This window comes from Diadema setosum, chromosome 3 (assembly GCF_964275005.1).
Source record: "Diadema setosum chromosome 3, eeDiaSeto1, whole genome shotgun sequence".
In the NCBI taxonomy this organism is placed as follows: domain Eukaryota; kingdom Metazoa; phylum Echinodermata; class Echinoidea; order Diadematoida; family Diadematidae; genus Diadema; species Diadema setosum.
In genome coordinates this window covers 30621737-30634948 of record NC_092687.1, presented here as the reverse complement: position 1 = coordinate 30634948, position 13212 = coordinate 30621737, and the positions used below count along the sequence as shown (strand labels likewise).

The window sequence follows — 13212 nt, the reverse complement described above, 5'->3', positions numbered from 1 at the left end:
AAGACCATTTCTACTTCCTAAAGGTAAACGTCAACGGTTTTCTATGAACAATTTTGATGCCTGGCCGGACATTGTGTACATGAGCACACCAGCGTGATTGACAAGAAAAGCAGGCTGGTTTCATTTTGTTTTAAATTCTCTTTTAATTTACCAAACATATTCAAAACATATATTTCACATCAGTACTGCGGAGATAGGAAAACTACTACTAGAGCTTCAGATGATTGTTAAGAGTCTTCTATATGAGAAATTTTGCTCGGAAAAGGTGTTATTTGAAAGAAAATAAAAACATGATATGTCCCTCCGTATGCGTCAGTTGGCCAGTGCGGACACGCCTGTATACAAGGAATGAGAAAGTACGCGCGTTTTCAGCGCTCACATGATGACGTCATCGTGATCTCGGACTATTCCCTAGTGTTTGCACAGAGAGCCGCGGTACGGCAAGCACACGCCGCTGTCTAAGTTTCTGTGAACGTGTGGAAAACACCCTATTTTCTGATTTTGGGATCCTCCCTTCAGTGAAATCGACTACGGTCTAGATAGGGCATTGCTATTACCTCTAATCAGTTTATTGAGGATAAATCAATATGAAAAATAAATCGTGAATATTATCGTAAATCAATAGCATCACGCGCATTGGTGCCGGTACCCTTCGTGGTTCCTTGTGCATAACGGACGCTGCACTCAATATAATTTTTGTAAAAAAATACCCTAGTAAAATTTCAATCACATATTTGAGAAAGTTCCTTCGACCCCTAGAATGTATTGCTCTCTGTTTCAGTGCTGTGATCAGTCTAGTTAACCATGCTTCGATAAAATCATGACTTGCTCATTTTGCATTTTTCTATATTATTCTAACCAATTACGAGTTGGTTCACTAAAAGGGGGATTAAAAGGTGATATAAGGTGTAAGGTGGTAATTAAAACTTAATGTGAGTTTCCTTCTTTTTTAGTGCCATGATTAGACCAGGTACTACCGTCGAGTGCCATGACTGCGGCTGCATCCCTGTCAGCGTCATATTTTCTTTAAATTCTATAACCGAGAATTTCTAAGTTCGTCTGGCCCTACAGACGAATTCACTCGTAAAACAGTGCCTTTGAAATTACAGTGACGATACGGAAAAGACCTTTTTTTACTTAATAAAGGTAAACGTAAACAGTTTTCTATGAACAATTTTGATGCCTGGCCGGACGTTTGTGTACATGAGCACACCAGCGTAATTGACAAGAAAAGAAGGTTGATATCATTTTTTTAATCATATTTTAATGTACCAAGCATATTCAAAATATATATTTCACGTCAGTACAGCGGAGACAGGAAAACGACTACTGGACCTTCAGCTGATTGTTAAGAGTCTTCTATTATGAAATATTGCTCGGGAAAAGGTGTTATTTGAGGGAAATTAAGAAACATGATATGCCCCTCCGTGTGCGTCAGGTGGCTACTGCGGACACGCCTGTATACAAGGAACGAGAAAGTACGCGCGTTTTCAGCACTCACATGATGACGTCATCGTGATTTCTAACTATTCCCTAGTGTTTGCACAGAGAGCCGCGGTACGGCAAATTCAGGCCGCTGTCTAAGTTTCTCTGAACGTGGGGAAAACATCCAATTTTCTGATTTTTGGATCCTCCCTGCAGTGAAATCGACTAGGGTCTAGATAGTGTATTGCTATTACCTCTAATCGGTTTATTGAGGATAAATCAATATGAAAATGAATTGTGAATATTGTCGTAAGTCCATAGCATCACGCACATTGGTGCCGGTACCCTTCGTGGTTAATTGTGTACCACCGACGATGCACTCAATATAATCTTTGATGAAAAAATACCCTGCTAGAATTTTAATCACATATTTGACAGACAAGACCCCTAGAATGTATTGCTCCCAGTTTCAGTGCTGTAATCAGTCTAATTAGCCATGCTTCGATGTTAAAAATCCTAACTTTCTCATTTCGCATTTATTTTGTATGTTCTAACCGCCTTTGAGTTGGTCCACAAAATAACAAACATGAATATCAGCTTCAGTCTACACAAACACTGTCTTCAGTCCGTGCTTTTATTCAGTTTTGACAATTTATGCCACAAGTTTCCTATCACACTGACCACAAAACGGCGATATGACGTAATGTGGCGTCTAAGCATTAGCCAAGGAAGTCACATTAGGATTAATAATCTAATCCTATAAAATGTTATCCACGGAAATATTAATTCAATTTCTTCGGATTTGCTCCGATGAGGTTACCTCTTGTTATATCCCAACTTGTTTCTGCACAGAGTTAAGATAATAAGTTTGTCTTCCCTTAGAAATGATTATAGCAATGACTGTGCCCCGATATGGTTACAGCAGAATTATGTCCCTATTTGTTTCTGCACAGGGTTAAGACATTAAGTGTGTCTTTCCTTATAGAAATAGCGATACAAATCTCTGATAGAATGTGCTGCTTTCGCACTGACCTATATAGAGCATTTACTACCGTCGAGTGCCCTGTTTGCGGCTATTCCCCTGCCGGCGTCTCCTCTTTGAATGCATCTTCTAAGTCAGACTAACTGATTTGGCTTCTCATGAATGACCGCTAAAATCATAAATAAAGTGGCCAAAGGCAATCATATCAACAAAAGGAAAATAAATCCTCGCCGCAAAGTGTGCATAATGAGGAGATTTCCGATCAAAGCTGTGATTCCCGGCCGCAGGTCAACAAACATTGCCACAACAAGAGCATCCAGGCAAAAATGCCGTTGAGTACAATATGCCTTTTTATGAATTCCAGAACACTCTGACAAAATGAGCAATCACTTCAACACGTTTTCGACTTAACCAGGTAGTAATTTCAAATAATGCAGTAGTGTAGGCGTGTATGACTTTCATTAGCTTGAAGGAATATTTTTCTGGACAATTCAGAAAATTGCCTTTACCTCTACCTTACATGCGACAGGTGGCCGATGCGAGCACACGTGTGTGCGTTATGATTGGGAAAGTGCGCGCGTTTTCAGCACGCACATTATGACCTCATTGCGACCCTCGGATCTTCTGTGTTTTAGATACTCGACGATGCGGCAGGGACGCCATACATCGCTCTTTGGATTCTCATGTAAGGAGGAGAAAAATCCGGTTCTCAGACATTTTGAAACAAGGAATCATTGATTAAGCGCGACAAGAAGGCAAAATAATAAAATACTGTTGTTGTGCTCGGGAAATGGGATTCGACTGAATGGCCAGCATGGATATCAGCGCTAATCAAAACTTAACTTGCCGCACACTAGTATTGCGACCTTGCAGTCTGTGTATTTTCTCATTTCATTTATCTGTGTCTTCCTCTCTTTATGTCCTCCCCTTTGAAGCCAGAAATGTCTTTTCCTAACATACAACTGAAAAAGTACTACTAATCGAAACCCCCCAAATAATGCCGTGGTTTTCAGGTTTATCTAACATCACAATTATTACCTTTTACCTATAATATACATAATCATTTGTTATCACTGTTCAATGACACCCCTTTCATTTATTTTTGTCAACGTCAATTCCACGCTCTATGTATTATTTCAGAGTCAAGAGAGAAAGAGCATATTTTACATAAAATGACCTTGATGTGTACAAAAAAGTATTTTATTACTTCCGGGTTATTTATAGAATGCCAGCAATGGTTTGCGGAAGCTGGCGCTCTCTTCCGAATATCTCGTTTTTCAGCTGTATATATATATATATATATATATATATATATATATATACATATATATATAATATATATATATATATAATATATATATATATATATATATATATATATATATGTATACTTTTTTTCCCGAAAATGATCAGTCAATAAGAAAACGTTCTGCAACTTACGATATTCCTGTGGCATTTGCACTTATAATCCATTTAATATTCTCTTTTGTTGCCATCCATAATACGCACATAAAGTCCTTAAAAAGTAATTCGTTTTTCCAAACTGAAATTTTCATTGTAACTTCCAGACTGTCGGTAAAAATCCGTGATTCCTCAAAACATGATATCGTTGGTCTATATACGTGAGGCTTGTAAGCGATGGGAAATTGCATTTTACATCAAAGAGGCCAAACAATATACATTATGCTGACATTATAGTACTAGAAGTTATTACTATGTGACTAGTCTCGATACCAAACGTTCTCCCGGGCAGCATAATCCTCAGCCTCTTAGGCACGTGGAGTGTTTATCTCAGACTGAGAATGAAAAGTTGGCACGCAGTGAGAGGTCAATTGAAAGCGCTTTGATCGAAGGCTAGAACAAAAGCTCATTCATTATTGTTTTGTTTCAGTCTCGATGACGCATCGCTGCTATTTTAAAGATCTTTTCTCTCAGATATTTATGAGCCCTGTGTCGCTAAGATGATATCCAAGCCGGTTTCCTTGAACAGTATGGGTAAAGCTCCACCATTATTGTACCAAGTTGCCTGTCATGAAACAATTGTGATAAGATTGAAGGGAAAGAATATTGTAGACGAATCACAAATATCGGATTGAAAGTAAGGAAGTTGTGGTATATATGTAGCATATTAATGATTCATGCTAGTGTTGCTGTGATTCACTCCTCTGTTGTAGTGACATGTGATGGACATCCCTGTGTTATATCATCCGACGTATACATTTCACTTATGTTTTTCTTTACGACGACGAATTTCACGTAAGAACTTAAAGGTCTTGTTTACCTTTGGCAATTTGCTTGGGAGCAGTGATTAAAACAAATGTTCATAATATCACTTTTAATACAAATGTGTAGGTCAGTTGTATCACAAAACATCCTACCAAATACATTTTATTTTTTTTTTTGTAATAAAGCCTTAAATATAAGGAGATATCACTATTTTTCTCATTAAACCACAGCTGTAGGCGGTTTAGTCTGGAAACATCTTTATTATAACTGTTGTTTACATTTTGTATACTGAACAGTACTTAACATCTATTATACTGGTTCAAATTTTGACATTGGTTATTTCTACCCCTAACTCACATTTAGAACTATTTTGAAGCACTAATGCTGGGCTTTTGTTTTATCTGCAAATGGTGAATTATGCCTTTATAGCTTCTAGAAAGGCATTCATTCCTCCATTACGTTATATAACTGTAGGGCCTATTAATTCTCTCATTTGTTGTATTCAACTGTATTTGATGATTTGCAAATTCAATTTGGCATGATTATGTTCATGATTCACTTCCAAAATGCATAATTTGAAACAATAAAAAAAAAGTTTCACTATTTTTACCAATAAAAATATTACATTGAGAGCAAACAAAGCGATGCCACTACGGCAGATCTCCTCATTTGACTTCTGCACCAACACGCATAAAAAGGGAAGGAAGAGTCAAATACACACAAACACACTTGACAAGGTGAAAATTTGTTTGTTGATTGTGCGATACGTGACGCCATATCAGCACTGCTTCCTTCAATGCACATGGCTTGCTGCTTATATGATTCATATCATTTTGTCAATATTTTTTTTTTCGGATTCCAATTCTGACAAAACGTTTAGCTCTTGTATCCTTATAGCTGCTTACGTGTTCCTTCGGTCAACTTAAGTTAAACCTGACGCGGAAGTTGCTCAAGACAGTATGATACGACCAGATTCTTGATCTTAAACGATGAGTTTCATTATTCAAAAAAAAAAAAAAAATACAATATCAACCTTCACTTTGTTTTATGCACGGTAATCCTTCAGCCTTTATACCGGGAAAGTAGGAATATGTCATTTCTATAGTAAAGAATCGCCGCTGAAGAACTATATGTGCAGCTTGCTCAACAAATCTTTCCATCAACAGCGATCACTTCATGTTAACGATAAGAGCACTCGAGAATTTGAATATCTTACTTTCGCTTCGATTAGAGAATGTTAGTAGGATACTTAACGTCCATTTGTTGCTTGGCAATTGTAGTGTTGCGTCCATCAATCAGATCGCACTATTTCAAGCACTCGCACTATATCAAGAGTGAGTGGCATTGATCATTTCCGGGTTGTCAGCAAAGTACAGATATGATTCTCTTTATATTTCATGATGAATTTAAAATCACATTTTGCGTAACACATACATAGTGCTGATAGGGTACACAACTCGCATGGTGTAGAAGAATTGTAAGGGCGATGAGGGTTGGAATGGGAATGAAACATTATTGCAATTTGTTAGATTCTAAGAACTGTTAGAATTACCACTGTATCATAAATCATAACAGCTTGCCCCAAAGACGTCCATTAGTACAAGAGGAAATGTAACCCTGCACCACAAAACCAACAAAAAGTAGCCAGACATAAGGCGTGTCTTCATCAGCCTGAAGTTTCAAAATAGCGCGCTATCTTGCGGTTACCAAACTAGTCCGATGTCAAGATAGCGCGCTATCTGTGTAGTGAAGACGCAAATAGCGCGCTATTTGATCGGGAAAATTTCCCCCAAAATCTTGGTCTAGTTCGTGAACTAGAGCGCTAATTCGTGAAATAGCGCGCTATTTCGGGTGCGTCTCTATCAGCCCGAAATTTTCTCGATCCCTCCACGCTTCTGGTTAGCCAGCTGGCTATTGAAAGCGCATGTACAAGCTAGTGATTGTGTATAGTGCATACACTCACGGCGTATTCAAGGATCACGTGTGTGTACTAGGCCTACTGTTGTTGACATCTTTAAAACCAGGGAGGTGATTCCGTGCATGCTAGCTGGTTTTTTTGTAAACTTCTTCTTCTGGTCTACTCTACTTTAGCTAAAGATTCTTGCAGATTGTGTGTATTTTGGATTTGTTTAAACATTGCAATTCGTTCATTTCATATAAGATGTGTCACTGGACAGAAGAGTAGCGTTATGAATATCCCTTTGGAGAGAATTTGCTGTACTGCTCACCTCCCTGGTTGTAGTGTCGTACATACGGTGTTGTAGGAGATTTTGAGCGGGAAATCCACTTTCGGACAGCGAGATAGGCAGAGTAATGATGCAAAGTGCGCATGCGTCAATTTTCGGACTAATTTCCCGAAGTAGGCTGTTCGAGCTGATGAAGACGCACATTCGCTCTATCGGGCTATTTTCCAAGAACGCAAAATGTCCCGCTAGTTTGAACTTCGGGCTGATGAAGACACGCCTATAGATACTGAAAGAGCAGAGTTTAAGCTTGGAAATGATGCACAACTCAAATATGCTCTGGTGACATATCTAAATATTGGAAAGAAAGCACACACTCTGCATGGAAAAGTGTTTGGTGACAAAAGAGGCTCTGAAGAACAAGGTCTATTCAAGGAGGTCGCCTAGTACCTCCTTGGTCTATTCAAGTGCTTAATCTTATTAAGCCGTGATAGCCTTGCAATGAATGGGACCAAAAAACAAGATGTAAAACTCCGCCGCATAAGCAGTGAAGGGGTTATCAAACTGAGCTTGAATTGTTCATTCTATCAGCACATTCTGCCCATGACCAATACTGATTTTCAAAGCAGCAGCATCATTTTTTAAGTGTATTTTTAAGGTATTGGAGTTGAAAGCGAAAAGTGTTTGATTCTTTTTAAAGAAATGAAAAGGGGACTTTAAGACAGACTTAATCATACTATTTTACAAGAAAAGGTTTTCTTGAGAATTGCAAAAAACACAATTTCCCATTTGTTTTACGACAAGAAATTTAACCATAATGTAGATGAAGTTTTCAGATTGACAAAGGATGACCCATCTCACCTATTTTGGATATGACACAAAATCAGTGTCTGCGATTTTTTGTTTGTTGTTTGTTTTATGATGTACAATCACAAATAGAAGGCATTCTGCTGTATGGAAAACGGGTAGAAAATGTTCAAACAAGCGTGCGGTAACCACGCATATAATGTCTGGACACACACGAGCATAAATCGCATAATGCACAATAAAACAGAATTGTAGGTTCAGCCCTGTAAAGCCTCGGTTTCACTTTCATCGATGCAAGGAAGAGCTACAGCACTTTTTGTTTGTTTTGTTTGTTTGTTTGTTTGCTTTAAGAGTTACAGTAAAGAAAAATGAAGACACCACAAATGTGCCTAAACATAACAGGCTGCTGTCAAACAAGAAATTACTATATTATGCAAACTCGAACGTAAAAGATGAACACTAAACAACCACACGGCTGTAGATCTGTAGTTAATAGAAGAAGCATAAACGTTTTCATAACTTGTAATTCATAATTAAAAACCGCTGTTAGAAAATAATGATACTATCACAGCAATACAATATGTGTCACTTTGATCAATCATCTATTATTATTTCACAAAACATAAGAGAATTGATCTCCAATAGGCCTACTTCTTGACTGTAATTAAAAAATTGAAAATAATGAAACTAAAAGAATATCATGCATCATACAACCTTCGTTGGTTTTGGACAACATTTCAAATCGCAGTCAATTATGCATTCACTTAAATTGTAGATCTCATTTGCTTCAATACTTTTGGATCATTGTCAGGAAGCAGTAAAGCGGTAGCAAGTCAAAGAGAAATTGGACAAAAAAAATACATGGAAAACTTTCGCCTTGTTACTGCAGACAACGTACATACATAGGGCCTACATACGTTAAATGCTTCCTTATAGAATCAATTTTCCTCATGCAGTCATAAGTCCATTTCTCCCACACAAAGGAAACTGACTTTTCAGTTGAATTTGATAATGTTATCCGTCCAGAAGAATACGATTCGCCCATATACCAATATCACTATGTCCAGTGACATCAATTTAAGAATAATAAGTAGAAAAGCACCTCCACCCATGCAGGCATCGAATTTTTCAGTTACAGCAACCTTTGTTACGTCATTAGCTTCCAGCTGCGCGGCAGACTAGGAAGTCGCCGTGTCTTTTCTTCACTGTTTTCTTTACTATCTTTCAGTGCTATCTTTTAGTTTAACAATTTATCAATATAGGGTCACAATCTAAATATAATTTTTAAATATTGTTAATAATAAAAATCTTTTTAATTGATTATACATATAACAGACTGAACATTCCCGATACCAGTCATGGTTACATGGAATGAGTAACTTGTCATTGTCATTGGTCATTGTCACTCGTTTTGATGCGCGCATGTAAACCTCAAATACGCGCAGCTAGAACTCCCAAGTTTATGAAGTAATAATGGCAAAAGATCAATCATCCGTTAAATACTCACTAAAAATTCCCGGATCACTACCAAAATTAATTTTCATTCAAATCCGTTTACACGTTTTTCAGTTATTTTGCACGGAGACAAACCAACGCCGATGATCACTATAAGAAACACTACCCCCTTCCTCTTTGCGGAGGTAAAAATGACCCAAAGGCATGGGACTATACGTGATTGTACATGCTTGTATTTCCGTACGAGAAAAAGGAGTGAGGACTTATAGCGCCCTCTATTTTTGTGCTCACAACCCCTCCTCAAAACGCCTAGAAGAATCTGGCAAATTGTTGGTTTCGTTGTCAGATCATTCATTTACCCCTGAGATATTTCCTATCTTCTACCATACGTCTTTCAACCCCCAGCGTTGATTTTACCTCGCCAGAGGTCGTTATTATATATACTTCATTCAAGTGTCGCTGACATTTCTTTTACACTTTCTTTTATTTTCCTTTTTCCTGATCCAGGCTACCCTTCGTGGCGGCTAGAGAAGGTCACATGGTCCAGATACTGAGCATGGTTCACGCCAAGAGATTTACTCCGCAGCCCGCCATCATTTTCGTAGTAAGCAGTGACGATTCAATGGTCTCAGTTCTCAGCTGTTTAATTTTGTTTTGTTTTGTTTTGTTATGTTTTGTTTCGTTTGTTAATTGTTGTTTTTTTTTTGTTTTTCATCTTTCTGTGTGTGTGTGTGCTTTTTTTTTTTTTTTGGTAATTGCGATTATCTGCATGTGGGATTACTGTGGCGTAGTGCGGTGCAGATGGGGGGGGGGGGGGCTGGGGGAGCGCACCGGGCGTGCCCTTCTTTTGTTTTTTCTTAAAATAAGATACATAAAAAGAAACATTTAAGGGTGGTGCTTGCTCCCCTGTTAACTTTACGGAATTCCTCTTGACTTTCAGTTGGAGTTCTCGAATTTGAATCCGTATGAACCAACCCACGACCTTGGACCAAATCTTATTTTAACTCACCATAACCCTTTTTATTAATTGATATAAGTCGGTTCCTGCCAGCCGAATGATGATTATTATCCCACGATCCTGGCATGCACTAGTTGCAACACTCTATAGGCTGCCACTGGATCAAGAAAAATCAAGGATCAAGTGTTATTTTGTTTTTATTATTATCATTATCATTATCATTATTGTTCTTATTATTATCATTATTATTATCATTATTATTATCATTATTATCATTATTATTATTATTATTATTATTATTATTATTATATTCAATATATCTACAATATTCATTTCTATTACTAACACTAACCTCGTTATTAACAGTGTTGTCTTTATCAAGTTATCTACTACAAATTACTATCAAGTTATCTACTACACTACTTCTACTCTTAATGCTACTCCTATTGCCACAAAGGGTGATTGGAGCCTGGACATAAACAGATAAGACTACTGGGTCGTTTCTCTAAAATTCTGCAGTAATGCACATCCCATGAGAAGTTTTTGGAACAATAATTATTGACTGGTGTTTTCGTCCCACATTGTGGAATAAGGGACAAAAAGTTTTGCAAATCATTTTAATATCATACTACTGATCTTTTCTCTTCGATCTTGGCAGTCGATTACAGCTTCCGTGCTCATTTTCATGAGCAACTTCGACTCGCTCCTCAACTATTTCAGCTTCGCCGTCTGGATGTTCTACGGGCTTACCGTTACCTCCCTGCTTGTGTTGCGGCGGACCCATCCTGATAGCGAAAGACCGATTAAGGTGAATACTATGTCGTCGTATGTCCATATAGTTATCATTGTAGGAGAGAATAAACACGATTATAAACATGGATATTGCATGGCTTGTAACAAAAAAGAGTAAGGAGGGGGAGCGTGGAAGAGACATGCAATGAAGCACAGTTAAGGTTCCTTAAAATATTTAAAGTCCCTTAAGATATTTAAAGTTCCTTAAAATATCATGTACTCATGTAAGCGTTATGTATATAACTTTGTATTACTTTATATGGAAATAAAATCATTCTGAACTCTGAAGCACACAGATACACGCATACACTGGTAAAAACAACTTTACAATGATTTTCTAACCAAAATTATTAAAAGGCGGAGCAACTTCAGTTAAATAAGAACAAAGGTTAGTATAGTTCTTTAAAAAAAGAAAATGTGCTCCCGACACCGTGAAGCTTTGTAATTATAATGTAATTATCGAATAAACAATAACTTCTTTCTCAATGAAAATCTTTTGCAACTTTCTCTTTGCAGGTCCCTCTTGTGCTTCCAATCATCTTTGTCATATCCTCCCTGTATCTCATCGTCGCTCCCATCATTAGCGACCCGGTCATCGAGTTCCTCTACGCCTTCCTCTTTATTCTCTCAGGCGTCATCGTTTACATCGTGTTTGTTCGTCTTAAGATCACCTTGCCTGGAATAAGTGAGTCAAAGACTTTATGACTACAATTTTTCGCTGTTGCGTTCAAGTGACAATTTGCGCTGAGTTAAATGTAAATCCAAAACTTCCCATAAAGTATAAAATGGTCTGTGATGTAAATGACTAGAATAAAAATTTTTGAAGCCCACACACAAAAACACATACACACACACGCACACGCACACACACACACACACACACACACACACACGAACCGGTTGAAAACTTTCACAGCGCTGAGAGCATCACGTGTGGATTTACGAAGTTTATCAATCTAAGTTTAGTTTTTCTTTCTCTCTCCTCTCGTTTCTTCCCCTTTTCTCTTTTTTAACTACGTCTCTCTCTCTTTTTCTTTCTCACTCTCTCTGACTCTCTCCACATCTACCTTTCACTACTCACAGAGCAGCAGCAACACCACTAACTTCATACTCAACCATTCACTCTTTCTTCCTTTTGACGGAAATACTTTTGTTGAAATCCGAATAACAAGCTGTATAGCACTGCTAGGCAGTGTAATTTCCTGTGCGAGAGAGGGCGCACTTTTGTTTGCGTTATTTCGTTTGGAATAACATTCATTTAAAGCAACACCAATACATAACGTCATTAAGCTGTTACTCAATGAATGGATGGGAAAAGAAAAGAGGAATTATTGCCCTACTTTGGCAAAATGAAGCAAGTGACAAAAGTGACATTTCTCGTAAAAGAGCAAAATGTTGCTGTCATTTACACTGACGTCAATAGACCATCATGATATCTTATCTAACATATCTCTTAGTAGGATGGGTGTTTCTGCATGAAATTTGGCCTGGAAGAAGAGCTGATTATGTGAATCATGAAAACATCAATAACTCAAGTTCAGATAGTATGTCACTTGCTTCCTTTTGCCAAAGTAAGGCAGATTAGTAGACGACATATTAATAATGCCATACCTTACAGGATAAGTGTGATCTTATTTAAATAATAAAACATACTCTTGAGATTTCCGATGATAACGTGACCATTGAGAAGATACCTATTGGTAAACGAGAAAAAGCATGTGGAAGTACACAGATGGGATGTATGAGACAATTAGATGTATTTTATATTCATTTCTTTTCTCTTTTTCTCTTATCTCTATCATTTTTCAGATGTAGTCACGTGTTTCCTGCAAAAGCTCCTCTTTGTGATTCGGACGTCGTATGACAAGGACGAGAAGACGCAAATATGAAAAGGAGGCTTACTGATACATACTCACTTTGATTGAAGTTTAAAAAGACTGTAATATTAGACAATGGGTAAGATTTGTGCCTCTGCATCCTTATTGGGAACTATCTTTGTATTGGTTCACTGGTAATCATCACGACCGTATTCAGTGTCCCGGATCGTCTCCATGTTTTAATGGGAGGATGCACAAATAGGAAGAGGAGCAATCATTCAATTCAGTTCAACTAAATTCAATTCAATTCAATTCAATTCAATTCAATTCAATTCAAATGAGATGTTATTGCCCAAAAAAAAAAAGAAATTATTGTTTTTTGTTGATACAAGCTCAAGGGTGAAGAGTACAATGCATTTCAAAAATGATATATACACATATATGTGAAACTTATGTTCAAAATGATTGTGTTGTTGGAAATGATATCTCCCCCGCCACCTCTCTCCGCCCTCTCTGATTTTGCGTATTAAAAACAAAGCTTTTACGACGATGTGGACAAGAGCCACC

General features: G+C 37.5%; 1 protein-coding gene across 1 annotated transcript in view; it reads left to right on the top strand.

The window, feature by feature from the left end:
* Window positions 1-12717, top strand: part of LOC140226337 (b(0,+)-type amino acid transporter 1-like) — a 132779-nt gene extending 120062 nt beyond the window's left edge. Inside the window, exons 8-11 of the mRNA XM_072306829.1 lie at window positions 9586-9682; window positions 10695-10844; window positions 11345-11513; window positions 12638-12717. Coding sequence (XP_072162930.1) covers window positions 9586-9682; window positions 10695-10844; window positions 11345-11513; window positions 12638-12717 — 496 coding nt within the window. The remainder of the gene's footprint in view (window positions 1-9585; window positions 9683-10694; window positions 10845-11344; window positions 11514-12637) is intronic.
* Window positions 12718-13212: the final 495 nt, after the last annotated feature.